This window comes from Delphinapterus leucas, chromosome 10, assembly GCF_059928025.1.
Source record: "Delphinapterus leucas isolate spDelLeu-1000000601 "Yukka" chromosome 10, BTC_Dleu_Yukka2, whole genome shotgun sequence".
Classification (NCBI taxonomy): domain Eukaryota; kingdom Metazoa; phylum Chordata; class Mammalia; order Artiodactyla; family Monodontidae; genus Delphinapterus; species Delphinapterus leucas.
Window position 1 is genome coordinate 83,694,339 of NC_143138.1, and position 26,447 is coordinate 83,720,785.

Here is a 26,447-nt window from a genome sequence, read left to right on the forward strand (position 1 = left end):
GAGGGAGAAGGCGGGGCCGGCAAAGGAGGCGGGGTCCGTGAAGGGGGCGGGGGGCCGGGAAGGGGGCGGGGCCGGGAAGGGGGCGGGGCCGGAGAAGGGGCGGGGACGACAAAGAGGGACGGGGAAGGAGGGGAGGAGGCGGGGCTAATGGGGCTGCCTGTGCCAGGCTCCCGTGGCTTCAAAGATTTCTTTGTAATTAAAATCTTGATTAAATACACTTAATTGGAGAAAACTAGTGTATAATGTTTTGCTGTGTGAGAATACAGACGTAATACATTATTTGTTTATACAATTTATGTATATGCAAAGCAACTCATCACCTAAAGATAAATGGTGATAAAATTTTGGAATACTTTCTTCCAGAGTCAGAGATAGGTAGATATGTAGGTAGATAGATAGGTGTGTGTGTGTGTGTGTCTGTGTGTGTCTGTGTGTGTCCCCGTGCGCACATGCATGTGCTTGTTTGGATGGCTGGATACAGAAAAACAACCATGTTCAAAAATATTTGTGTGCATACATATATATGTATATCCTTTCTTGGAGTGTGACAAGAATGAGATTTAGAGTCAGAAGAAACAGTTTAAATCCTTAACTCTCCACTGATTAACTATGAGACCTTGGGCACTTCTGTCTTCATTTGTAAACTGGGGATGATAATGTTTACCTTGTAAGACTGGAATTAAATGAAATCCATAGTGTTTTCAAAATATAAACCCTGATCAGTCACATCAGCATCATTAGAGAACTTGTTACAAATGCAAATTTTCAGGCTCCACCCTCAACCTTCTACTAAGCTTTGGATGGTTCTGTGCAAAATAAAGCTTCAGAACCACTGAAGTGGAATGAATGCATAAAGCCTGATAGGCACTCAGTAAATGTAGCTGCTATTAATAAATTATGATATTTAATCTCCTCTTTGTCCTTTATTATCCCTCAATCAGGTTTAAGTCAATAGCGTTCATTGAGCTGAAAGTCAGTGCCAGGCAGTAAACGGAGGGATAGAGTTCACAGTCCACAGTACCTAACAGGAAACACCAGCCTCTCTCCAGGTCACATGTCTCAACATCAACTAAGAAACCTCTTTTTTTGCCTAGACTCCTCCGCAGATGGAAACTACTAAGGTTCTTTTTCAAAACAGGCTCATGTGTGCTGGGTCCCCAGCAATGCTACTTTTAGGAGACCTTTCCATTAGTGGCAGTGAGCATCACAACCCCCTCAAATGGTGAAAACCAAAGGGTGCCTTGAAGATCACGTAGTCCAAACCCACATACTTCGTGAGGAGGAAGCTGAGGCCCACCATGAACAGAAAGGGGCTGGCCCAGGAAGAGGTCTGCAAAGGCATCTGACCCTGCTTGTGCCTTGGGACTAATACCCTGACTCACTGTGGTGGCATTTTGATAGATGACACCAGGCACTCCCACTGGCTCAGAGTGACAGATAAGAAATAGCCACCTGTCCTTGCCACTAATGAAAGTAACAGAGACATGCAAGCAAAACCTTGCAACAGACTTCATTTTAAATGGACTATAGCACAAACTGTTAGATTATCCACTATGGTTTATATACAGACAGATAAATATCCTGGGTGGTCATATCTAGAAGCACAGATTTGGACAGAAGAGCCCCAGAAAGGCTTTATGTTGAAGCCAATCCCCCTGAATGAACAATGAACAATGACAAAGAGCTGTGACTAAAAGCATTTCAAACAGAGCCTGGAATAAAGTAAGGATTCCACATGTGTTCATTTTTATTTTAAATAATTTTATGATAAAGATCGAAATGTGTAGTGGAAAAAAAAGTCTCTCATAGTTAAACCAGAGAGAGAAGGATGGTTAATATTTTAGGAGAGAGGAAGAAAGGGATCATGTTATATACAGCTATATCCAGATTTTTTTCATTTCTTTGTTTTTAAACCTCTTTGGAGGTTTAAACAAATAAATTAAAAAACACTGAACAAATGTTTACTGGATATCATTTGCCTATAATCAGTGAGTAATGCTATTATTACTAACACACACATGACAACTTATGGTCATGTGGTCCTGAGCAATTGGAAGGTAAAAGTTCTTGGTCACAGCTCCTAATGGGGTCCTACTGGGGCTCCCACACTGGTCTGGACCAAGATGGTTTACTCAGCTTGCCCACAGCGCAGCTTCTTGAAATTCTTAAGCCCCAAGGAATTCTTCACCACCCTCTGACTTCCTGTAACTAAGCACCAAGCCCTGGCACACCTCTATTTAGTACTGCTCTCACTGTCTTGTATTAAGTTTAGGTTTCTACTGCATTGCAAGATCCTTGAAGGCACAACAAGACTGCATTCTTTTCACCTTTTTCACCTGGAAAGGACTCAAAATATGTGTTGGCGTCCTAGTGATATTTTTCAACATTTTGTTTTGCTATCAAGTCTATCCGGATACAACCATAGCAATAAAATTGCAACTAGATAGAGAAAGGTCAGTGAATGTTCACTATAGCAGCGTAGAAAACAACTCAGGTTAAAGCAGTGTTAATACCATACAGATGAATCAAGTCCTGTATTATGATTAATAACAGTAACAGTAGTATCTAACAGTGTGCAATTACTATACTCTAAACACTTCCCATCCAGTATTTTATTTATCTTCACCTGTATGGCAGATGTTCCTATTACACCCACTTTACACATGAAGAAACTGAGGCTGGAGGAGATTAAGTAATTTCTCCAAAGTCATTCACCAGCAACGAGGGAGCTAGGACTCTAATTTTGCTGTCTCTGACTTTAAACCTTCCTGTTTTTCCAGAATCAAGAAAATGTGAGAGCTCAGGAACATTTTCACATTTTAAACTTTATTTTAAAAGCGTCATCTAGTGGCCACGGACCACTACAGGGCGTGAGTGGCGGGTGACCTGAGCAGGCAAAGCTTCATCTGTATTTATAGCCGCTCCCCATCGCTCACACTATTGTCTGAGCTCCGCCTCCTGTCACCATTATGGTGAGCTGTATAATTATTTCATTACATATTACAAGGTAATAATAATAGAAATAAAGTGCAAAATAAATGTAATGCGCTTGAATCATCCCGAAACCATCCCCCCACTCCATTGTGGAAAAACTGTCTTCCATAAAACCAGTCCTTGGGGACCGCTGATCTAGGCTATATCTTAGCGATTGGATTCAATCGCCAAACTTTCCTAAACACCAGTGGCAGGAGTAATTTCTTAGAGTCATTGAAATTTTCTTAACTGGCTTCTGAATCATCAAGGGAAATCAAATTGTCGTCTAGACTTTGCATTACGTATATTTTATGGCTTTCCAATTTTTTGAAAATTGGTAGTCTGAGGAAAGTGAATTCAGTTTTTAATAACAGCACCAGTTGAAGGTTTAGAGACTTCGTTATCTTACATGCTAGCATCTTAGAAATCTGCCTACCACACAATTAACCAAAATACTTTATTCTTATGCATCTTGATAAAAGGAGGTTTACTTTATCAACCAGCCCCTTAACTGAAAAAAAGATGACTCTTCAGAACCCCTAGAAGGAAATTTACAACTAATACATCTCTTGGCAGTTCTTTGGGCTGGGATACAAAGCTATCACATAGATATTAAAATACTGTGCTCCCTTACAGATGTTCACAGATATTAGGATAAAACTAAGAAAGCAGGACTTCCCTGGTGGTGCAATGGTTAAGAATCTGCCTGCCATTGCAGGGGACACGGGTTCAATCCCTGGTCTGGGAGGATCCCACATGCCGCAGAGCAACTAAGCCCGTGCGCCACAACTACTGAGCCTGCGCTCTAGAGCCAGCTAGCCACAACTACTGAGCCCGCGGGCCACAACTACTGAAGCCCGCCCGACTAGAAACCGTGCTCTGCAACGAGACAAGCCACCACAATGAGAAGCCCGTGCACCGCATGGAAAAGTAGCCCCAGCTTGCTGCAACTGGAGAAAGCCCGTGTGCAGCAATGAAGACGGAATGCAGCCAAAAAAGAAAGAAAGAAAGAAAAAAACTTAGAAAGCTTTTTCTGGAGTCGAATCCACGTTTCTGCCCAGAAAATACTGGGTGCAGAACAATTAGTTCACTGCAGACCATTGTTTAGTTTCAAACGTAAACAACATGCTCAGCTCAGGGCTGAAGTGACCAGAGTGCTCACTTCATCAGACCAGCACAGTAGTTGTATAATTTTGCCCCCACAGAACAGAGATAGAGAACAAAGAAGAAAAGTGAAAGAACAAACCAGCCCTTCCGTTCTACACGTCCTTCTTTCCCATTTTGCCAGTCTCATTTCACTCATAGTGACTCATGGTGAAACAGAGAAATATGTGAATTGCATTCGGATGTGCAAAGGTTAGTAACTACTTAATTTTCAAAACCAGCTCATCCTCCAGAAACACTATAGTTGCCTTCCACTCCATTTCACTTAGATTGTCTTCTGAACAGCTGCAAAAATTGTCCTTAAAGTCCAGACGACATTCGTAGATTAGACCCTCAAAAGGGGAATTTTAAAGCACGCTGTATTCGGACTGCCCGGGAAGGCATTGCCACTTCTCTTCAGACAGGGGATTTCCGCCGATTTCTTTCTGTTATTTCACCTCTGTTTTGCACTCTGCTCCTTGCTCTGTTGCGGGCCCCCAGTTTTCCTGTAACCAACCACTTAGAACCAATCAAGAAGTAAAGAAGAGAAGAAACGCCCGCCCGCTCCCAATTTCTTTTGTTTCTCTGCCCGCCAACCGCAGAGCCGACCGAGCCAGAGCCGCTGTCATCTTTAACCCGGTTCAGCTGATCGGTTGCAGCCGCCGCCGCCGCCAGATTCCAGAAGCAAAGAACAAGAAGCTGGGAAGCGAGACATGGACGTGAATATCGCTCCGCTCCGCGCCTGGGACGATTTCTTCCCAGGCTCTGACCGCTTCGCCCGGCCGGACTTCAGGGACATTTCCAAATGGAACAACCGCGTGGTGAGCAACCTGCTCTATTATCAGACCAACTACCTGGTGGTGGCTGCCATGATGATTTCCGTCGTGGGGTAAGTGGGGTCCCCCTCCCGGGTACTGATCGGGGTCAGCACCGAGTGGGATCTTGGTGCAAGATCCCGGGATGCGTAAACGCTCTCCAAGACCAGCTCCTGTCCTGACAACTGCAAGCGGCCAAACCAGTGGAAACTTGTTCGCAGGGCGAGGCCGCAGCAATCTGGGGGCCCTTTTTTTTTTTTTTCCGCGCCTCGGGCTGAAGAGTGATGGGAGGTCCTGGGGTGAGGAAATGTTGCCAACCTCAGGCAAGAAAAAAATGACTTCTTTCCCGCTGTACCCCAATTACGCTTTTGCTGGGGGTGATATTTGTAGCGCCCCAGTCTCTTAAAAATAAGGAGAAAGAGGAAAGTGGCGTAACCTTATGCTGGGGCTGGCTGGGGCGGACGCCGCCCTGGAAGGCTTGGGGCGCCAGGGTGTGGATCCGGACTCTGCCTTCTGGGGTGTTAGTGTAGAAGGGGCATCAGAGAGGCAACTCTCTTTATAGGTTTCTCTGCCTAATGCCTGCCACATTGTACGGGAAAGCTGAGCTTGGGAGCAAAAGGGTGGGTGTAGCCTGGTGGCGCATCTCCCAGTGTGGGATGAAGTCTGCCATGACTTTAGAAACGGTGTCCTTTTGCTCTTTTTTCTTCCAGTAGTTGCCAGGCATGGTCACTTTATCTTCACACCCGATCTTAAAATTGTGTCCTCTGTTATATGCGATTTCACACAACACCTGTTCTTCTAGAAACCACTTTTTCTGGTAGTTCACCCTTTAAGAAATGCTTCACTCACTTTTGCAAGATGGGGTGGTGATATTCTAGATCTTGCTGATCCCATGCACCTTTAAAGAAAAAAGCACCCTCAGACTTTATAAAGAAACCCACTTGCCATTAAAGAAGTGTCTGGCATTTCTATTTGAAAGCAAACACAGAGGGAAAAAGCAAGCTGGCCTGGGAGAAAGGAAAAATCTAAACTTGTAAAGTGTGGGAAAGGGCAAATAAGATGGTTTCTGTAGTTGGTTTGCTGTTCTTTGGCATATTTATTGAGTCACTTCTCTGTGCCAAGCTTGGGCACACCAAGATCAATCACACATGAATCCTGACCAAAGGGCACGTGACAGTTGTTGAGAAGATGTAGGACCAAATACCCAGCACAGGGGGGAGAGGGAGAGTTCACAGTTTCTGGGTGTGGTTCAGAATATTTGCCCCCATGCAGAAGTGGACTCTCATTTGTGTGACTGAATAGACAATTACACAGATCCTCATGATGTGTTGCTTAAGGAATTTCCAACTCAGAATGGCTTGGTGTGTGGACAGCATGGGCTCTGAACCGACTCCGAATTATACAGCAGCCAAGTTAAAATTAGTTGGAGTCGGACAGGCCTGGAGCAGCTGCCTTCTGAACCTTCCCCTAGCTTTATGCTTAAGGCTTATTTCTCCGAACAATAAAAAAATTTCTTTAAAACAAAATCTCTGGTAAATAGGATTGCCTCTGTTGTTTTGCTTTTTCTTTTCTCTTTCTTTGTAAAGGCATCTTACCTGGTCGTCTAGCTATGGGGTCTTTTTTTTTTTTTTTGAGGTACACTCCCCCAAATCTAGATATAGGGCAAGATTTGACACAGACCAATCAAATGTACAGAAAAAAAAACAAACAAAAAACCTTGCTTTTCAAAAAGATGTACTGCCCAGATCAGACACAAGCTCCAGCAGCCTTGCTACCTTGATGGAATTCATTTTTCACTATGAATGCCCTGACTAAATATAGCTCCTTCATTGTGGTGTCTTAGCCTACTAACTCAGGCAGTTTGGGGTGTTGGCCCTTCCTATTTCCCTTTTCAAATAGGAGATGGGGATTGGCAGTCACATTTTTGAAAGTGAAAGTGAAAAGTAGCCATTTCATTTTTTTAAAATGTCTTTATTGGAGTATAATTGCTTTACAATGGTGTGTTACTTTCTGCTGTATAACAAAGTGAATCAGCTATACGTATACATATATCCCCATATCCCCTCCCTCTTGCATCTCCCTCTCACCCTCCCTATCCCACCCGCCATTTCATTTTTTAATTAACCTTATCTTTAAAAACTTACAAAAGATACAGGCTAGTAAGTTGTTCTGAAAATTGTGTGCCAAGTGTGGGATTCCCTTTGTACCCCAGTAAAACCTGGTGTGACATCTTCAACTGTTTCCTATGCATCTACAAATGCACAGCCTGTAGTTCTTTCCAGATTGCACTTTTCTTCCTTTATAATTTAATAATAATAAAAGCTAACATTTATTGAGTGCTCTGTGTGCCAGGTACTTTGGTAAGTAATTTAGCAAATTCCCTCATACAGCCCGATGAGATGAGGCATTATTATTGCATTATTATTGTTGTTATTATTAGACCTGAGGCTCTGAAAGTTTAAACGACCTGCTCAAAGTCACAACCCCAGACTCTTAACTACTATGCCATCTTCCTATGAGTCATGAGGTTTGGAATTGTAGTATCTTAAAGCTGGAAGAAACTAAATGTCTTCAGGGTCAGGGAGGCTTAGTCGATGCCCGATGCCGAACGTTTCTCATTCTAAACAGAACTCTCCTCTTTTGGTGATATCAGTAGATGGGAGGGTCAGAGCAGAGCTGGAGGCTGTTTGACTGGATTCTCTACTGGCATCTGATGGTTTCTCATGATATGTTGGTAGAGTGTGTGTGAAAATGTGGCCTGGGTGTTTCCAGGGGAAAGGACTGTGTTGGAAGTGTCTTCTTCAATGGTGCCATCCCCTGCTGGACAGAAGGGACCGCCAGGTCATTGTTGGAGGGCTCTAGCCTCAAGTCCAAAGACTTCTGAGAAGTGGATATTATCTAGCTCCAAAACACCCGGAAGGGCTGCCCAGACCAAGATGGAGATTAAGAGGGATTAGGATAGAGACAGATCTGTGCCTGAAGGCCTGATCAGTCAGGGCCTGGTAATCCATGGTTAGAAGTTTGGTCTTCATCCTAAAAGCATGGTTTCCCAGGCATATGACTTCCACTCAGGAGATCTATTCTACCTCTTAGATTAAGTCTAAGTCTCTTAGCTAATAGTCCTTGTAGGAGACGGTTGCCATATCTTCTGGCTCTTCACAGAGTAGAAAGTAGTGGTTAAGAATTTCAGCACCAGAGCCTGGTTAAGTAAATTTTGAATCCCAACTACCAGTCACTAGCCATGTGACCTTGGGTAGGTCACTTGAACCACCCTTTGCCTCAGGTTCCTCATCTGTAAAATGAGACTAATGATAGTACCTGCATTGTAGGGCTTTTCTGAGGATTATCTGAGTTAATATAGGCAAGTTTCTTAGAACAGTGTCGGGCTCCTACTTTTTGCTTCACGAAATTTATTTTGGAGTTTTCATTATTATTTGTATCATTGTTGGTGTTATCATTGACTTAAGGAGAAACACAGATAGCATCTGTATCCCAGCAGCTCCATCCACCCAAACACCAGTCCCCAACTTATTCAATTCCTCCTGCTTCTACAGGATTTTGCCCCTCACTCCCTACACCTGTGCCCACATCTTGTCTGGTATTTACCCCACAGGCTTTTAATTTGTCTCTTCATTTGTCTTCACTTCATTTGTCTTTCCCAGCACCACTTATTGAAGAGGCTGTCTTTAATCCATTGTATATTCTTGCCTCTTTTATCAAAAATAAGGTGACCATATGTGCGTGGGTTTATCTCTGGGCTTTCTGTCCTGTTCCATTGATCTACATTTCTGTTTTTTTGCCAGTACCATACTGTCTTGATTCCTGAAGTCAGTATAGTCTGAAGTAGTATAGTAATATAGTCTGAGGTCAGGGAGCCTGATTCCTCCAGCTTTTCTTTCTCAAGATTGCTTTGGTTATTTGGGGTCTTTTGTGTTTCCATACAAATTGTGAAATTTTTTGTTCTCATTCTGTGAAAAATGCCATTGGTAGTTTGATAGGGATGGCCTTGAATCTGTAGATTGCTTTGGGTAGTAGAGTCATTTTCACGATACTGATTCTTCCAATCCAAGAACATGGTAGATCTCTCCATCTGTTGGTATCATCTTTAATTCCTTTCATCAGTGTCTTACAGTTTTCTGCATACAGGTCTTTTGTCTCCTTAGGTAGGTTTATTCCTAGGTATTTTATTCTTTTTGTTGCAATGGTAAATGGGAGTGTTTCCTTGATTTCTCTTTCAGATTTTTCATCTCTAGTGTATAGGAATGCAAGAGATTTTTGTACATTCATTTTGTATCCTGCTACTTTACCAAATTCATTGATTAGCTCTAGTAGTTTTCTGGTAGCATCTTTAGGAGTTTCTATGTATAGTATCATGTCGTCAGCAAACAGTGACAGTTTTACTTCTTCTTTTCCAATTTGGATTCCTTTTATTTCTTTTTCTTCTGTGATTGTTGTGGCTACAACTCCCAAAACTATGTTGAATAATAGTGGTGAGAGTGGACAACCTTGGAGCTCGTCTCTGGAGCGCCCATACGTTTTGGGTCGTCGTGTTTTCATTGTCATTTGTTTCTAGATATTTTTGGATTTCCTCTTTGATTTCTTCACTGATCTTTGGTTATTTAGTACTGTATTGTTTAGCCTCCATGTGTTTGTATTTTTTACAGATTCTTTTCCTGTAATTGATATCTAGTCTCATAGTGCTGTGGTCGGAAAAGATACTTGATATGATTTCAATTTTCTTAAATTTACCAAGCCTTGATTTGTGACCCAAGATATGATCTATCCTGGAGAATGTTCCATGAACACTTGAGAAGAAAGTGTATTCTGTTGTTTCTGGATGGAATGTCATATAAATATCAATTAAGTCCATCTTGTTTAATGTATCATTTAAAGCTTATGTTTCCTTATTTATTTTCATTTTGGATGATCTGTCCATTGGTGAAAGTGGGGTGTTAAAGTCCCCTACTATGATTGTGTTACTGTCGATTTCTCCTTTTATGGCTGTTAGCATTTGCCTTATATATCGAGGTGCTCCTATGTTGGGTGCATAAATATTTACTATTGTTATATCATCTTCTTGGATTGATCCTGTGATCATTATGTAGTGTCCTTCTTTGTCTCTTGTAATAGTCTTTATTTTAAAGTCTATTTTGTCTGATATGAGAATTGCTACTCCAGCTTTCTTTTGATTTCCATTTGCGTGGAATATATTTTTCCATCCCCTCACTTTCAGTGTATGTGTCCCTAGGTCTGAAGTGGGTCTGTTGTAGACAGCATATATACGGGTCTTGTTTTTGTATCCATTCAGCCAGTCTATGTCTTTTGCTTGGAGCATTTAATCCATTTACATTTAAGGTAATTATCGATATGTATGTTCCTATTACCATTTTCTTATTTGATTTGGGTTTGTTATTGTAGGTCTTTTCCTTCTCTTGTGTTTCCTGCCTAGAGGAGTTCCTTTAGCATTTGTTGTAAAGCTGGTTTGGTGGTGCTGAATTCTCTTAGCTTTTGCTTGTCTATAAAGGTTTTAATTTCTCCGTCAAATCTAAATGAGATCCTTGCTGGGTAGAGTGATCTTGGTGGTAGGTTTTTCCCTTTCATCACTTTAAATATGTCCTTCCACTCCCTCCTGGCTTGCAGAGTTTCTGCTGAAAGATTAGCTGTTAACCTTATGGGGATTCCGCTGTATATTTGTTGTTTTTCCCTTGCTGCTTTTAATATTTTTTCTTTGTATTTAATTTTTGATAGTTTGATTAGTATGTGTCTTGGCATGTTTCTCCTTGGATTTATCCTGTATGGGACTCTCTGTGCTTCCTGGACTTGATTAACTATTTCCTTTCCCATATTAGGGAAGTTTTCAACTATAATCTCTTCAAATATTTTCTCAGTCCCTTTCTTTTTCTCTGCTTCTTCTGGGACCCCTATAATTTGAATGTTGATGTGTTTAATGTTGTCCCAGAGGTCTTTGAGACTCTCCTCAATTCTTTTCATTCTTTTTTCTTTATTCTGCTCTGCAGTAGTTATTTCCACTATTTTATCTTCCAGGTCATTTATCCATTCTTCTGCCTCAGTTATTCTGCTATTCATTCCTTCTAGAGAATTTTTAATTTCATTTATTGTGTTGTTCGTCGTTGTTTGTTTGCTCTTTAGTTCTTCTAGGTCCTTGTTAAACGTTTCTTGTATTTTCTCCATTCCATTTCCAAGATTTTGGATCATCTTTACTATCATTACTCTGAATTCTTTTTCAGGTAGACTGCCTATTTCCTCTTCATTTGTTTGGTCTGGTGGGTTTTTACCTTGCTCCTTCATCTGCTGTGTGTTCCTCTGTCTTCTCATTTTGCTTAACTTACTGTGTTTGGGGTCTCCTTTTCACAGGCTGCATGTTCATAGTTCCCATTGTTTTTGGTGTGTGCCTCCACTGGATAATGTTGGTTCAGGGAGTTGTGTAGGCTTCCTGGTGGAGGGCACTGGTGCCTGTGTTCTGGTGGATGAGGCTGGATCTTGTCTTTCTGGTGGGCAGGACCGCATCCAGTGGTGTGTTTGGGTGTCTGTGACCATATTATGATTTTAGGCAGCCTCTCTGCTAATAGATAGGGTTGTGTTTCTGTCTTGCTAGTTGTTTGGCATAGGGTGTCCAGCACTGTAGCTTGCTGGTCGGTGAGTGGAGCTCGGTCTTAGCGTTGAGATGGAGATCTCTGGGAGAGCTTTCGCTGTTTGATATTATGTGGAGCCGGGAGGTCTCTGGTGGACCAATGTCCTGAACTCGGCTCTCCCACCTCAGAGGAACAGGCCTGACACCCGGCCAGAGCACCAAGAGCCTGTCAGCCACATGGCTCAGAAGAAAAGGGAGAAAAAAAGAAAGAAAGAAAAAAATAAAATAACGTTATTAAAATAATAAATTATTAAAAAGTAATTAAGAAAAGAAAAGAAAAAAGAAAGAAGAGAGCAACCAAACCAAAAAACAAATCCACCAGTGATAACAAGCGCTAAAAACTATTCAAAAAACAAAGCAAAAACAAAAACAAAAACGGACAGACAGAACCCTAGGACAAATGGTAAAAACAAAGCTATACAGACAAAAATCACACAAAGAAGCATACATATACACACTCACAAAATGAAAAAAAGGAAAAAAAAACCCAAATATCTATAAATATTTTTTAAAAAAGGAAGAGAGCAACCAAATCAATAAACAAATCTACCAGTGATAATAAACTCTAAATACTAAACTAAGATGAACAAAAAACAGAAACAAATTAGATGCAGAAAGCTAGCCCCAAGTCTACAGTTGCTCCCAAAGTCCACCACCTCACTTTTGGGATGATACGTTGTCTGTTCAGGTATTCCAGAGATGCAGGGTACATCAAGTTGATTGTGGAGATTTAATCCGCTGCTCCTGAGGCTACTGGGAGAGATTTCCCTTTCTCTTCTTTGTTCGCACAGCTCCTGGGGTTCAGCTTTGGATCTGGACCCGCCTCTGCGTGTAGGTCGCCTGAGGGCGTCTGTTCCCGCCCAGACAGGACGGGGTTAAAGGAGCAGCTGATTCGGAGGCTCTGGCTCACTCAGGCCGGGGGGAGGGAGGGGTACAGATGCGGGGCAAGCCTGCGGCGGCAAAGGCCAGCGTGACGTTGCACCAGCCTGAGGCGCGCCGTGCGTTCTCCCGGGGGAGTTGTCCCTGGATTGCGGGACCCTGGCGGTGGCGGGCTGCACAGGCTCCCCGGAAGGGGGGTGTGGATAGTGACCTGTGCTCGCACACAGGCTTCTTGGTGGCGGCAGCAGCAGCCTTAGCGTCTCATGCCCGTCTCTGGGGTCCATGCTAATAGCCGCGGCTCACACACGTCTCTGGAGCTCCTATAAGCAGCGCTCTGAATCCCCTCTCCTCGAGCACCCCAAAACAATGGTGTCTTGCCTCTTAAGCAGGTCCAGACTTTTTCCCAGACTCCCTCCCAGCTAGCTGTGGTGCACTAACCCCTTCAGGCTGTGTTCACGCAGCCAACTCCAGTCCTCTCCCTGGGATCTGACCTCCGAAGCCCGAGCCTCAGCTCCCAGCCCCCCCACCCCCACCCCGGCGGGTGAGGAGACAAGCCTCTTGGGCTGGCGAGTGCTGGTCGGCCCTGATCCTCTGTGCGGGAATCTCTCCGCTTTGCCCCCCACACCCCTGTTGCTGTGCTCTCCTCCGTGGCTCCGAAGCTTCCCCCCTCCGCCCCCCGCAGTCTCCGCCCCTGAAGGGGCTTCCTAGTGTGTGGAAACCTTTCCTCCTTCACAGCTCCCTCCCACTGGTGCGGGTCCCATCCCTATTCTTTTGTCTCTGTTTTTTCTTTTTTCTTTTACCCTACCCAGGTACGTGGGGAGTTTCTTACCTTTTGGGAGGTCTGAGGCCTTCTGCTGGCGTTCAGTAGGTGTTCTGTAGGAGTTGTTCCACATGTAGATGTATTTCTGATGTATCTGTGGGGAGGAAGGTGATCTCTACGTCTTACTCCTCCACCGTCTTAAAGGTCTCTCCTTAGCTAAAGTATTGATACTTCATCTCCATGTGGCCCATGTTGGTGCTACCACTGGGTGGAAACTAGAGTTACCACTTTTTGCTTTTAGTCGCTTGAGATGGTAAGGAGTTTCTTCTATCTGAAAAGAGTATTACTGTAATCTTTTCAAAATGAGTGTGGTCCCGGGACTTCCCTGGTGGTCCAGTGGTTAAGAATCCATCTTGCAATGCGGGGGACGCCGGTTTGATCCCTGGTCGGGAGACTAAGATCCCACATGCCACAGGGCAACTAAGCCCACATGCCACAACTACTGACCCCACGTGCCACAAGGAAAGATGCTGCGTGCAACAACTAAGACCTGACGCAGCCAAAAAATAAAAATAATTGTTTTAAAAACTGAGTGTGGTCCCATAATATGTTCTAGGCTGGTAGCCATCAGCATCTGGTTTTAAGAAATGGGCAGACTGTTTGCCCCTTTTACTGCAAAAAGGAAGAAAAACCAAGTTTCTAGCTGGTAGAGGAAGAAAAGAAAGAGCCCTTGGGTGGATGGGAATGTATTAAAACCTTTGCAGATGAAATCAATTGCATAAACATGCTGAAACCTAGTGGAAATGTTTCTGAGATTCCTCAGCCAATTCTGCAATATTACTCTATTTGTGTTGTTTCATTTGTTCACTCCACAAAGAATATGAGGCACTTACCAATTTCTCAGGCGCCGTGCCGGGAGATACAGTGGAGAATGAGACAGCTGTGGTTGCTGCCTTCACCATGTTTATAGAGGCACCAGGAGGATGCTGAACACATAAGAATTAATTTTTATACAAGTGCACAGAAACATACACGTATATAAACACACATCATTTTCAACCTGACTTACTTGATCTCCCCTATACGTTATGATGCCAAGTCGCAAAACTCTCCGGCGTCAGAAATGGGAGAGGCATTGAGTATATGGACGGGGAAAGGATTATTAAACGGAACCATCCTCACCTGCGGCACAGACGCCTTCTACTCAGTTGGACAAATATTTGCTGAGCACCTGCTACTTGCCAGATACTGTTGGTGCTCTGAGGATACCAGCAGGAGTACAAGTCCACCCAGCCATCCCAAATCCTCCCAGAATTAATCTCTTCCTGCCCTTCCATGCACTTTTATTTGCACTTGAGGCACTGCACATGGCATGCTGGCACATGTCGTTCTGGGGCGGGTCATGTGTTTCTTCTGAGTACAAAACTTTAAGAGGTCTGTCAACACTCAGTGAAATTTTAATCTCAAAATTCTTCCTCAAGTAAGAATTCTTTTGTGAAATCACCTTCTGACACTATGTATATAACCTTGTTCTTCTCAACATCTCCCCATACACACTTTATCTTTTAAAATATTTCCTGCGGTTGGTAGTTTCTATCCCCTTTCCCTATATAAGGATTTACAATGATTCTGGGTAAATGGTCAAGTAAATAGGTGGATTTGGGGCTTCTTTTTTACCCCTTTCTAAGAGGGCAAAAGCTCTTGATCAACTTACTAGGGGCAGAGAGCTCTGCACAGGAAATGCAATTCTAAAAGATGAACTGGACCTATACCAAATTGAACAGCACCCTTGGAGATTTTTTATTTTCCTTTTGGACAAGTGAATCACTCAGCTTCAGAATACTTATAACATCCTCCCCTGGCTCTTGTAATGAGCTTGGCTTCTTGTTTCAGGGAACACTTCCGTGCCCGTGATCTTAAGAAAAAACCTGTAGGCTCCATCTCCGTTCTGCAAGCATTTACCATAAATAGGTAGGATTTCCTGGCCTTTTCTCCCAGGGGGCATTCGTGAAATGGAGACACCTGGAAGACAGACCATCTGAAGTGGAAAACCGGGGCTTTGGCTTCTGCTTCTTCTAATCTGCTTTGTATCCCATCAGTGAAGTCCTCGTCTGCAGGAAACAAAAAGGAATGCAGAAATTGGGGTTAGTGGGAGGTAAATAGACAGGAACTGCTTGTAGGAAGGGAGTTTATGTGTCACCAGGCTCATTAGCATTTGTCCAAACCCCTGTCCTCTCTCCACAGTGCTGTAAGAACTTGCCATGTGACAAACATTTAATCAACTCCACCAAAAGCATTCAGAAAGAACAGTTTGTAAACAAATATCTTTCCACTTGAGTTCTAAAGCATTATTGTGAGATTAACTGTGGGTTCCTAATTGTTGAAGACAGTGATCAGTGTACGTGAGGGTTCATTATACCATTCTCTCTACCTTTAGAAATTTGCCGTAAAAAAAGTTTAAAAAGGATCTGTTGCAGTCTAATTAGTCCCTTGTATAGTGACTATTTGAAGCTCCATGGCTAGGGGAGGGGTGAGACTCATGGCTTCTAACCCAGGTCCAAGCTGTTGTTAATAAAAAATAAAACCAGCAATGAACTTGATAAATACAAAAGAAAACACGGAGGTTCATGTGTCTTAGAACGGATACTTTTTACATGCCACCGGCTGCCAAGACAGTGGATCATTTGGATGTGTTTAGTTTGATGGGACCAGTACACACGGTGTGATAAGTATTCAGTACACAGCAAGTACGCGATAAATACCATGAGCTGAGCTGATTCAGTTGGTTAGGAAAATCTCAAGGTTAGGTTACTTTAACCTTTCTGTGACAAAGGAGTCTGATCCCTGCCCCACCTTAACTGCCTGTGATCATTAGACCCAGGAGACACTGATCACGTTTACTCAAAACTGATTTGTACATGTACATTTGTCCTTTATAGTCAGAGATAGTTCTTGCCAGGAAGGAAGCCGTGTTGGGATACCAAAATAACCACAGAAGAAGGTTGGGATTATCTGAGGAATCCAAGGGCAAGAGGGCCTATATAGACAGGTCTGCAGGTGGATGAATCTCTCTCTGTCCCACCCACTCTCCCTCCTGGCCCCCAGCCAGCACTAGTGACAGAACTTAACCAAGATTCCTCCTTCCAGCGAGCCCAAGGGCCCTGCGATTTCATCTGATTATCTCCTGTGTTTGCACAGGAGTTTTTCCTACTTTCGGTTTTTGTTCTGTTCCTTTCATCACAACTCTGTGAAGGTACAAAGACGGGGACCATTTCTACGGTAATACTTAGTGTACAGTGAGAATAATCGCGATTTGTCCAAGATAAATCTCTTGTCACTTAATTCCTGGCCATAGAAAGTTGCTGAGCTTACTTTAAATAACATGAAAATGTGCTAGATTCTTACTTTCCCTTTTTCTTTCTTTCTACAAATATTTACTGAACTCCTGCTCTGTGCCAGCCACTGCGCCAAGTGCTGGGGAGAAAATATCACGGTCCCTGCCCTCATAGCGCTTGGTCTCTAGTGGGAGACAGAGACGTTCATTCAAATAAATATCAAACTGCCACTGGGTTCAGAGCTATGAAGAAGAGGCAGACGGTGCCAGGATGTGGTCAGAGAGACTGAGAAAAAGCTGATTAAGCTGAGATTCGAAGAAGATAGGAGTGAATCAGGCAGAAAGAACGGCTTGTGCTCCGGCCTGTGATGGCCAGGGGCAGGGTAAGTTCTAGAGACAGATAAGAATGCCAGCAGATGGCTTGCAGAATCAGGAGGCGGCGGTATGAAAAAGCTGACAGGCAGAGATGCTGTACCCCTTAGCCATCCCTCATACTGATGATTCAAATTGTCCCTTCGTCCTGAGAGATGCAGCTTAAGCCAAATTGCAGACTTGGTGGGTGAAGTGTGACCTGAATTTCCGGCCACATTTACGCCCTCAGCTTAGCCCCATTGTCCCAGGTACAAACTACATACCCTGTCTGCAGAGGCAAGCAGGGGCCAGACCCTGAGGGGCCTTGTAGGATGTGGAAAGAATCCTGTTTTTATCCTAAGAGTGATGAGAAGCAAGAAAATGGATGGGTGGATTCATACTGGCAGTGACCCCTCTGGTTGTTTAAGAACCTCAGAAAAACATCGCCAATTTAGAGAAGTGCACTGTGAGTAAATTGTTCCCCACTTTCTTGGTGAGTCAGGCTTCCTCAGGAACCAAACTGCCAAAATAGCTTTTTTGGGTTAGAAAATTGGAACTCAGTGCAAAGCTGCTTCTGCTGCTCAGAAAATATTTCACCACCTCTTTGGCTCTTGTTGGCATCAAAGCATGGCAGGCATTACCAAACGTGCACTTGAGTCGATCTGAAGATCTGTTTGGGTAAACTTTTATCACCAGCACTGCAATTGGTGGCCTTGGGACAAATTTATTAACTTATCTATTCCTTACCTTGCTTCTATGTAGAATGAGGTGTGTTTTCAAGGTCCATCCTAGCTCTAAAATTCTACTGTTGGCCGAGATTTTTTTTTTTTTTTTTTTTTTTTTAGCAACTTGTGCTGAAACTATAGCTATAGCTAGCTGAGTCATGTTGGCAAGTTTAGGACCTGTGTCCACAGCCACTCATAGCCGCCTTCCTTTAGAGAGAAATGAGAATGCTGAGGGATTTCCCAGAATGATCCTTACTTGCTTACCCCAACTGGAAGGACAGGGTTCTAAAATGGTTGAGGGGGGAAATCTCTGAAGCTGGTTAACAACACAAAATGGGTTATATTATGAATTGCTGTCACAATTACATCAACTGGCACTGTTTTTCTCCCCCTGGATCCCTTTGACTATGTTTCTTCACTGCCCTGGGCCTCAGTTTATGCATCTGTTTAATGGGACTGGGATGACTCCTCTTTGACAAGTCTGCTACAGGATTCTGTGATGGGATTCTAAACTTTTATACAACTGTCAGTGATTCCACCAGAATTTTTAACTATTACATTTATCTATCTTTTTAATTGGATAGGATACATATGTCTGTAAATATATATTTTTAACTCACAATAGAAAAACATATTGTTTCTGATTTGTAAAACTAGGTCCTATTTTCAACAAAGATAGAAAATCAGGATCTCGCTCTCTTTTCTCTCCCTCCTCTCTCCCTCTCTCCTTTGCTTCCCTCTATCTTCCTTCTTCCCTTCCCCCCTCTCTCTCATTCACAGACTACCAAAAAATGAAATGGCACCCATCGAGCCCAATGGCAATTGTCCACATGAAAGCTGGGGTGGCACATTTATGGAAGTTTTGTCCTAAAGGTCCCTGGGCTTCACTGTGACTGATGTCACTAAGAACCCAACTGTTGAGTAAAACAGCTTTACTCATCTCAGTCGACAACTGGTTCCCAAACTCCTACACTCACTGGAAAATGAAATTAATCTCTGGAGGGTGGTCTATTTTGTTCCAAGTAGAGGGAGGTGCCAGGGCAGTGGGAGAGGTGTGCATTTTACCCTTTCTTAGAATGGAATTGCCCTTAAGCGGAGTAAGGAAGAAAATCATTTCTGCTCCAAGTAACTTTGTTCATTTTTTTCCAGCTTGGAACTTTGGTTTAATTACAGATCATAGCTGGGCACGTGGTAAGCTAAAACCACTTCTGTAGGACTCTGCTCTGTTCTTTTCCCTTGAACATGAGCAACAGGAACAGGTGAAAAGCAAATCTGGAATTGCTTGAGTCAGGCCTGGATTTTTCATTGTTCTTTGTCCTGGGCTTTATTTAGACATTCAGCCTAGGTATCTACCTCACTTGTCCCGAGAAAAATAGAAACAGCTTGGCATGCATTTTATTATATGCTACACCTCGTGAATTGTTCTTTTAACAGATATTCCAGGAAGAACTGCGCCGGAGACCTTTGACACTTTGCCACCAACCAGCCATCTCCTATTTGCAGCTTATGCAAAGGAGTTTCCTAAACTTGAACCCTCTGCTCTGCTTCTTTGAGTTGATGTTGATTTTGTCAACATCAAGGCTATGTAAAAGGGTTTGTCTCTTTCAGGCACCTTTCCCCCATTTCTTTTATTTTTAAATATCAATTTTTTTTTTATTTTCAAGTAATACATGGCTATTGAAAAAATATGAAAATAGAGATAAGCAAATGGGAATATATTACCAATGATCCTATTACCCAGTATAACTACTGGAGTCTTTTGGTATCATTTCTCTCAGAATCTTTTTGGTGCTAGAAATGAAATTTATTAATCCGTGAGAGTTTCTGAGCCTCTCTACCCAGACTCCCTACCACTTGCTAAAGAGGATTTTGTTTTGGCGCTGTCCAAGTCTTCCCTTCCCCAGACCTATAAGGAAATTTTTGTCTTTCCCAAACCAATTCCAGGGTCAAAGCTGGAGACACGGTATAAGCCAGAAAAAACTGAAAAAGAAAAGAAAAAAGAACAAAGAGACGAAGAGACCTAAATAATAAAAAACTGACGGAGGAGGACAGATAGACTAGCACGTGTGCTGGAAGGTGGGAAAGCTTGCAGGGCAGGTGGTGGATTGGTTACAAGAGGATCTAGAGAGTGGGCAGGAAACCAAGGTTTGGATGGGAGAAGGAAGAGCTTGGCTGTGCGTATGAATTGAAATTGCATTAATGTTATTGGAGAGATGAGGCAAGGTAAGATTGGACTGTTGTAGTTGGCCTATCCCAAGCCGGTGTTGTGGGGCTGAGGAGCAGTTACTTTTATATCTTTTTTTTTTTTTTTTGAATTAACCATCCCATAGTCTTTTTTCTTTTTCTTTTCTTTTTTTTTAAAGATCAGGTTTTAGTTTTTATTTTATCTTTTTTTTTTAATTTATTTTTATTGGCTGTACTGGGTCTTAGCTGTGGCACGCAGGATCTTTTCGTTGCAGCGAGCGGGCTCCAGAGCGTGTGGGCTCTGTAGCTTGCAGCGTGCAGGCTCTCTCGTTGAGGTGCACGAGCTCAGTAGTTGCGGTACGTGGGCTTAGTTGCCCTGCCACATGTGGGATCTTAGTTCTCTGACCAGGGCTCGAACCCGTGTCCCCTGCATTGCAAGATGGATTCTTAACCACTGGACCACCAGGGAGGTCCCCTTTTACATCTTTATATTTCATTTTTTATATGTTCATTTTATTTCTGATTACAAAATAATTTACGAATTGCAAAAATTTCTACTTCTGAGTTATATAACATAGGTGCTAAATCCACCTACCAGAGAGAATTGTTGCTTTTACCCAATCAATATATTATTGTCTTCCCACATTATTAAGTACACTTTGACTTTTTGAAAACAGTTGTATATGCCACCATTTAGTAAATTGTTGGCCACATAGGTTGTTTCTAAAGGTTATAAACCATAAATACCACTTGTGTGAATACTGTTACAGTTCAGTCTTTGCATTTTTATTCACTTCCTTAGACTATTCTAAAGAGGAGATTTTTGCCTTGAACGGTATAAGTATTTGCAAGAGTTCTGAATGAAATAAGCAACTTATTATTGTAGGGGTTAATTTTAAATTACGTGCTACTACTTTTACCACTGTTTAACTCCGTGCGTTTTGGTAGAAATTTTTTACTTTTTCAAAGGAGTTTGACATAACTTATGTCCCTGATTTCACCCATTAAGATATGCAATACTTTCACTCCTATTTGAAACTATTTAAAATAGCTTTTGTGTTTCAGGAGGCAGAATCAGAGCTAAAATTTAAAGGGATTTTTTAAAAAAAGAATCTTAATTGTCCTAAATATGCATCCCAATATGAATATGACTCCTTCATCTGTTCTATTTCAGAGAAAGTAAGCTCTGGGCATCACCTTTCATTATCCTGTCTTCCAAATCAGTGATGTTAATATTCAGAGCATGATGATAACACACTGACCCTCTTTGTCCTTCCCAAGCAAAATGCTCATTAGCCTCTTAGAAGAGTAAAAAGTTAGTAATTCATCATACTTGCTGACCACAAATGTCTTGTTAAGGATTTTGTACACATAGTGGGGTGGGAGGGTTGGACTGAGTGGGGCTACAATGCTCAGTCATTCTCACTTATGAAATACTTGATCTAAATTTCCTCTTTATAATGTGTTTCCCCTATTATCAACAGTGGAGTAACCTTTGCTTCATGTAACAATGAAACTGGAGGTTCTATGCTTGGAAATCTCAGTTGATGACCCATCTCCTAATGATACTCTGGGCCTTTTAAAGAACTATAATGGCCCCTCCATGCCAGGAGTCGAAAACCCAAATGCCTCCATGGGCCAGGCAGCTTACGTGAGAGAGCAGTGCAGGGGAGCTGTTAGAAAAACAATATTAATGGCAGCTCACTGGGGGCCTCTGTGTCAGAGATGCCATAGATACTGGGGGTGGGGGGTGAGGGCTGAGGCTAAATGGAGAGCATTTATTCTATCTAAGTGAGAAGGCACTCCAGCCAGTGGCTGACATGGGAAACTGGGCCCAGTTTTGTGAGATTTTCTTGTTTCCAGGAGAAGCAAGAAATCCCAAGATTTATGGATTTTTTTTTTTTTTTAAAACACATTGGGGGCTTCCCTGGTGGCGCAGTGGTTGAGAGTCTGCCTGCCGATGCAGGGGACGCGGGTTCGTGCCCCAGTCCGGGAAGATCCCATGTGCCGCGGAGCGGCTGGGCCCGTGAGCCATGGCCGCTGAGCCTGCGCATCCGGAGCCGGTGCTCCGCAACGGGAGAGGCCACAACAGTGAGATGCCCGCGCACCGCAAAAAAAAAAAAAAAAAAAAAAATTGGGATTCAAGTAAAAGTTTTAAAAATTATTGCACAGTCCAATCACAAGTGTGACTGCAGACCGGATAGGGCTCATGGAGCCCACTGTGTGACCTGTACTCCACATTCATCTAGCATGGCAGCTTCTAGGAGGATTTAAATAAGCCCTTGGAGCTCAGAAAATACAATCAACGTGTACTAGAGCCCAGGATGTATAAAAGCTAAAGACAGCCCATCCAAAAGAGGGGCCCTAGTCTTTTAAAATGCTGGGCCTCTATTGAGACGGGCTATTTGATGGGAGTCACACTGCCTCAGTGGGAATCTTTGCTCCACCATTTTCTAACCTCTGTGCCTAAGTTTCTTCCTTTGAGAAGTAAATTGATGGCATCTACCTCATCAAGATATGATTAAATGAGACAACTTATATAAAAGGCTTAAGTAAGTACTTTGTTGTTACTCTTCCTCCCCTTCCTCCTTTTCTTCCTCCTGACCTGGGCTCCCTCTGTTTTCATATCCCAGGTTCCTGAGCCCCTTCAACATGATTCTTGGAGGCATCGTGGTGGTGCTGGTGTTCACGGGCTTTGTGTGGGCAGCCCACAATAAAGACATCCTCCGCCGGATGAAGAAGCAGTACCCCACAACGTTTGTCATGGTGGTCATGCTAGCCAGCTACTTCCTCATATCCATGTTTGGGGGAGTCATGGTGTTTGTGTTTGGCATCACTTTTCCTTTGCTGTGTAAGTGAACCTGGGCCTTCCTTTCCTTATATCATAAAGAAATGTAGGCGCGATCATTCAGTGGGAATAACCTAACCTGTTTCTGAGGTGTGCTGGCAGGTCTACAAAATTATCAGAATTTTCTGAAACAGCAGATCAAGGCCTAATAGTCCATTAATTGCACAAATACAGTAAACAAAACAAATACGGATCGCAAGTCATACAGCAGAAAAGTGGTATAGCCTGCACTGGAATCCAGATTTGTCTGATATCAGAGTCTGTTCTCAGTCGTTCAGTGCCGGGCATCCTTTGGTGACAGAGAAATGGATGTTTACTCTCTACTTACTCAGAAGATCATAATTATTGTTGAAAGTTGTGTAAGTTGGCCCAGAATATAGATACCAAGTACTCCAATTCTGGTGAAGAGAAATAGACATTTTCTAAAGTCTATATGCATTGTTTACCGAGATTCCCAAGCACTTGAAGCCTGAAATAGAGAACAGATAAAATTCCAGTCTCATCAAGAGAAATCTGATTAAAATTATAGTGTATTAAGTGACAGGAATATCCCTTTGACTTTTAATAGCATTTCACGTGTGCCACTATACCATTAAATAAAATCAATTGCTTGTTTAAGGTTTGTTAGATTAAGCCCAGAATATTTATATGTGAATCTCATACCTTATTGGATAAAATAATTGAATCAGTAAATTCAGACTTTTTGAAATACTCTTCAGGTTTTCTTTATGTGCTACAGGCTTAGTATTTCAGTGATTCTGCTTAAATGCACAGCTTGTAAGAACACAAGCCAGGGTAATGAAATGTATCAGAAGTCAAGAGTCAAGGGTCCAGGTTTCTATTCCTAGACCTGCTGGACACCAGCCATGGGATCTGGACCAGTTATCCTCTATGGGCTGTAGTTCACTCATGTATAACAGAAGGAAATTAGACAATATCAGTGATTCCCAAACTTTGATGATTGGGAGAATCATCCAGGATGATTTTTAAAAATATAAATTTGCCAGCTACATCCCTTGGAGATATTGATTCTTTGGGTCCACAGTGGTGCCCAAAGACCCTGTAGTTTTAGAAAGCTTCTCAAATGTTTCTAATGGCCACTCTAGATTAGGAGCCTCCAGAGAGAACACACATCAGTGTGTCTCAAAATGAAGGTCCAAAATCGCCTACGTCAGAAGCATCCACAATTAGAAGCATCCACAATGATTACTGAAATGTTACATTCTGGCATCCTACCTCAGTCTTAACAGGCTGAATTTTAGGTGATGAAGACCAGGAATTTGCCTACTTAACCGTCTGTCCAGGTGATTTGTATGTACACAGAAGTTTGAAAACTGCTGGTGCAGATCACCCAGTGTGTCTGTTTAAAATACAGACTCCCAGGACCATCCCTTTAAGATTCTGGTTCAGAAGGTCTAGGGGAGAGGCCAGAGAATCTTTATAAACAAACTCAGGTAATACTTAATAGTCAGGCAAATCTGGGGAACACCAGGTTACATAAGGCCCATAAGACCCTTAGCTTTTTATCTAGACATCTATACCCAACACTATGGAAAACTGCCCCATAGCAGACATTTTCTAAGAGGACTTCACCTGCATGCCTCCTGCAGGGACAAAATACAGGTAATCCCTGAACTGAGCATGAGCTCTTTTCTGAAATGCTTGGTGTTCAGTTGCTTTTTAGTGAAGTTGGAATCACATGGATTCACTCCGAATTTCAGGGCATTTAAGTAGCATCTGAAAGGTAATGATATCAATGTGTGAAGGGAAGAGAGTGGCAGCCAGATTATGGTCCTTGCTGCTGAACACAACATTTTCCTGCACACACAAAGAATACTTTATATAAAGTCCAAGGATCCATGTGGGGACTTGGATCAATGAGAGAACCAGACTGGACTGTAGCTAACAGAGAAAGTTTCTGCTACAAGTGTGAAGGGAAACAGAGAACCGTTGCTTTGATGCTAACCACGTTTCACTTCCCTGTAGTGATGTTTATCCACGCATCGCTGAGACTCCGGAACCTCAAGAACAAACTGGAGAATAAAATGGAGGGGATCGGTCTGAAGAGGACGCCCATGGGCATTGTCCTGGATGCCCTAGAACAGCAGGAAGAAAGCATCAGCAAGTTCACTGACTATATCAGTAAAGTGAAGGAGTAAATAGAGCTGACCTGCTGATAGGGTTGCAGCAGAAATCGAGTTGCAGTTTGTCCTTGTCCAGACCTACTTTCCGTTTGTGTTTTTGAAATACGAGGTGCACAAACCATCCAGCTATCCATGGCAGCACGCACGGAGAGGCCACCCTGTTCTCATCTCTGCTGTTACAGAGAAAAGGCCTCAAACTGAAAGAAACCACCCTCCTATTATGTCTGAAGTTTCAAGTGTGTTTATGAAAGCTGATAGGAAATGGGTCGCACTTATTTCTTAAGGGGAATAAAAGAAAAGAATTACGGATTGTACTACAACAGTATTGTTATCTTGTAGGAAAAACGTAATTGTAAAGGATCAAGGCAATATGAGTAAACGAAAAGACTACTAAAGGAGAGGATGTCATGCATTAGCCTGTTTTAATCCCCCTCAGCATCCTTCAAAAATATTCCTTCCTTAGGATTATAATATGTGGGGTATAAAGTAGTTTGTATTATTCTTTAAAATCAAAGGTGATCTCGATCACTTTGCCTCCTGTTTGATGTGCAGTGGATAAACCAGTTGTTTCTATTTTGTTTATAAATATAAAGCTAGCTATTTAGGAGAATATTTTGTCAACCTTTTGTAAATTTTTGAAGTGCTAGTAATATGTTCTCACTAGAAGGCATTTGTTGCAAACTAAATATCCTCTTCTTTAAGGAGGTTACAGCTCTGTAACCTGTATTATTCTTGACGGTCTTGTTAAAAAACAAACAAAAAAATCAGAATAAAACTTGAGTTTCTATTGCACAGTTTTTGTTGTTATAATGACAAAAAGGTGTCCAAGATAATGTTTCCCTTTTTTCTTCACTGTTTGATTTTTAACTGGAACATTTAGAAAGAAGGAAATGAACGTGTGTTTTACTAATTCCTTAGGGGCAGAAAGAGGACAATAATAGCTGATCTTTTGAAATCTGAAAAGCATCTTTAGATGACCAAGCAAAAAGACCTTCAAAAATGGGAGTGATCAACAGCTTCTGCAGTTCATAAAAATATTAGATAGCACTTGGTGCAGTTATATGTTTTTATAGCTAGACATTAGAATTAAGACAGCATGAGTTTATATTTTCTATTACTTTCTTCCTTTCACTTCCCATGTATTTAGAAATAGATGATACAACATGTTTTCCTTGCCAATTGTGTGATTTCATAGATGAATAGGAAATATTTAGCTCTCCCTAGCATGGAATTAGGAAGACATTTGGAGCAGTACTTATTGAAGAGACCCTGTATGTCCTAGAATAAGAAGCAATGCATATGCTGCTCCTGCTTTTTTCTTGCATTTTAATTTCTTAGCCAACCTGCAGCCTTTCTCTCTAGCAAAGCGATATCACCATGACTTCACATACATGGCCTAGAATTTGTACCCATAGCCAAATATGAATAAAATTTATCAAAGACTTTTTTGGGGGGGTGAGACTTTATTTACTGTGCATCTGTGTTAAATGTCTGAGAAACTCAGTGACAGCCCTATAAACACGCAAATATTCTCTCTGCAGCAAAAAACAGCTTGTGTTTCAAATACTGTTAATAAAACTGTAATACTTTATTAATTTCCAGCCAGAATAAAACCGAATACTAATGGAATCCTTTTTTA

The 26,447-nt window shown here is 42.3% G+C and overlaps 1 protein-coding gene and 1 long non-coding RNA gene across 2 annotated transcripts; one reads left to right on the top strand and one right to left on the bottom strand.

Moving 5' to 3' along the window:
* The first annotated feature begins 4,717 nt into the window (after positions 1–4,717).
* ARL6IP5 (ARF like GTPase 6 interacting protein 5) lies at positions 4,718–26,443 on the top strand. The gene is made up of 3 exons (XM_022572586.2): positions 4,718–5,005; positions 22,450–22,667; positions 24,651–26,443. Exons 1-3 carry the CDS (start codon positions 4,830–4,832, stop codon positions 24,821–24,823), a joined length of 567 nt encoding a protein of 188 aa, XP_022428294.1. The 5' UTR covers positions 4,718–4,829; the 3' UTR covers positions 24,824–26,443.
* Positions 13,236–14,813, bottom strand: LOC149748306 (uncharacterized). The gene is made up of 3 exons (XR_016394744.1): positions 14,405–14,813; positions 14,116–14,208; positions 13,236–13,376 (listed from the first exon to the last, which is right to left on the bottom strand). It is a non-coding gene; the product is annotated as an uncharacterized LOC149748306 (long non-coding RNA).
* Positions 26,444–26,447: the final 4 nt, after the last annotated feature.

Excerpts from the sequence above, each read along its gene's own strand:
- ARL6IP5 (XM_022572586.2), top strand. The coding sequence starts at position 4,830 with ATGGACGTGAATATCGCTCCGCTCCGCGCCTGGGACGATTTCTTCCCA. Across the intron at positions 5,006-22,449 it reads ATGATGATTTCCGTCGTGGG|GTTCCTGAGCCCCTTCAACA; the intron begins GTAAGTGGGGTC and ends TTCATATCCCAG. Across the intron at positions 22,668-24,650 it reads CATCACTTTTCCTTTGCTGT|TGATGTTTATCCACGCATCG; the intron begins GTAAGTGAACCT and ends ACTTCCCTGTAG.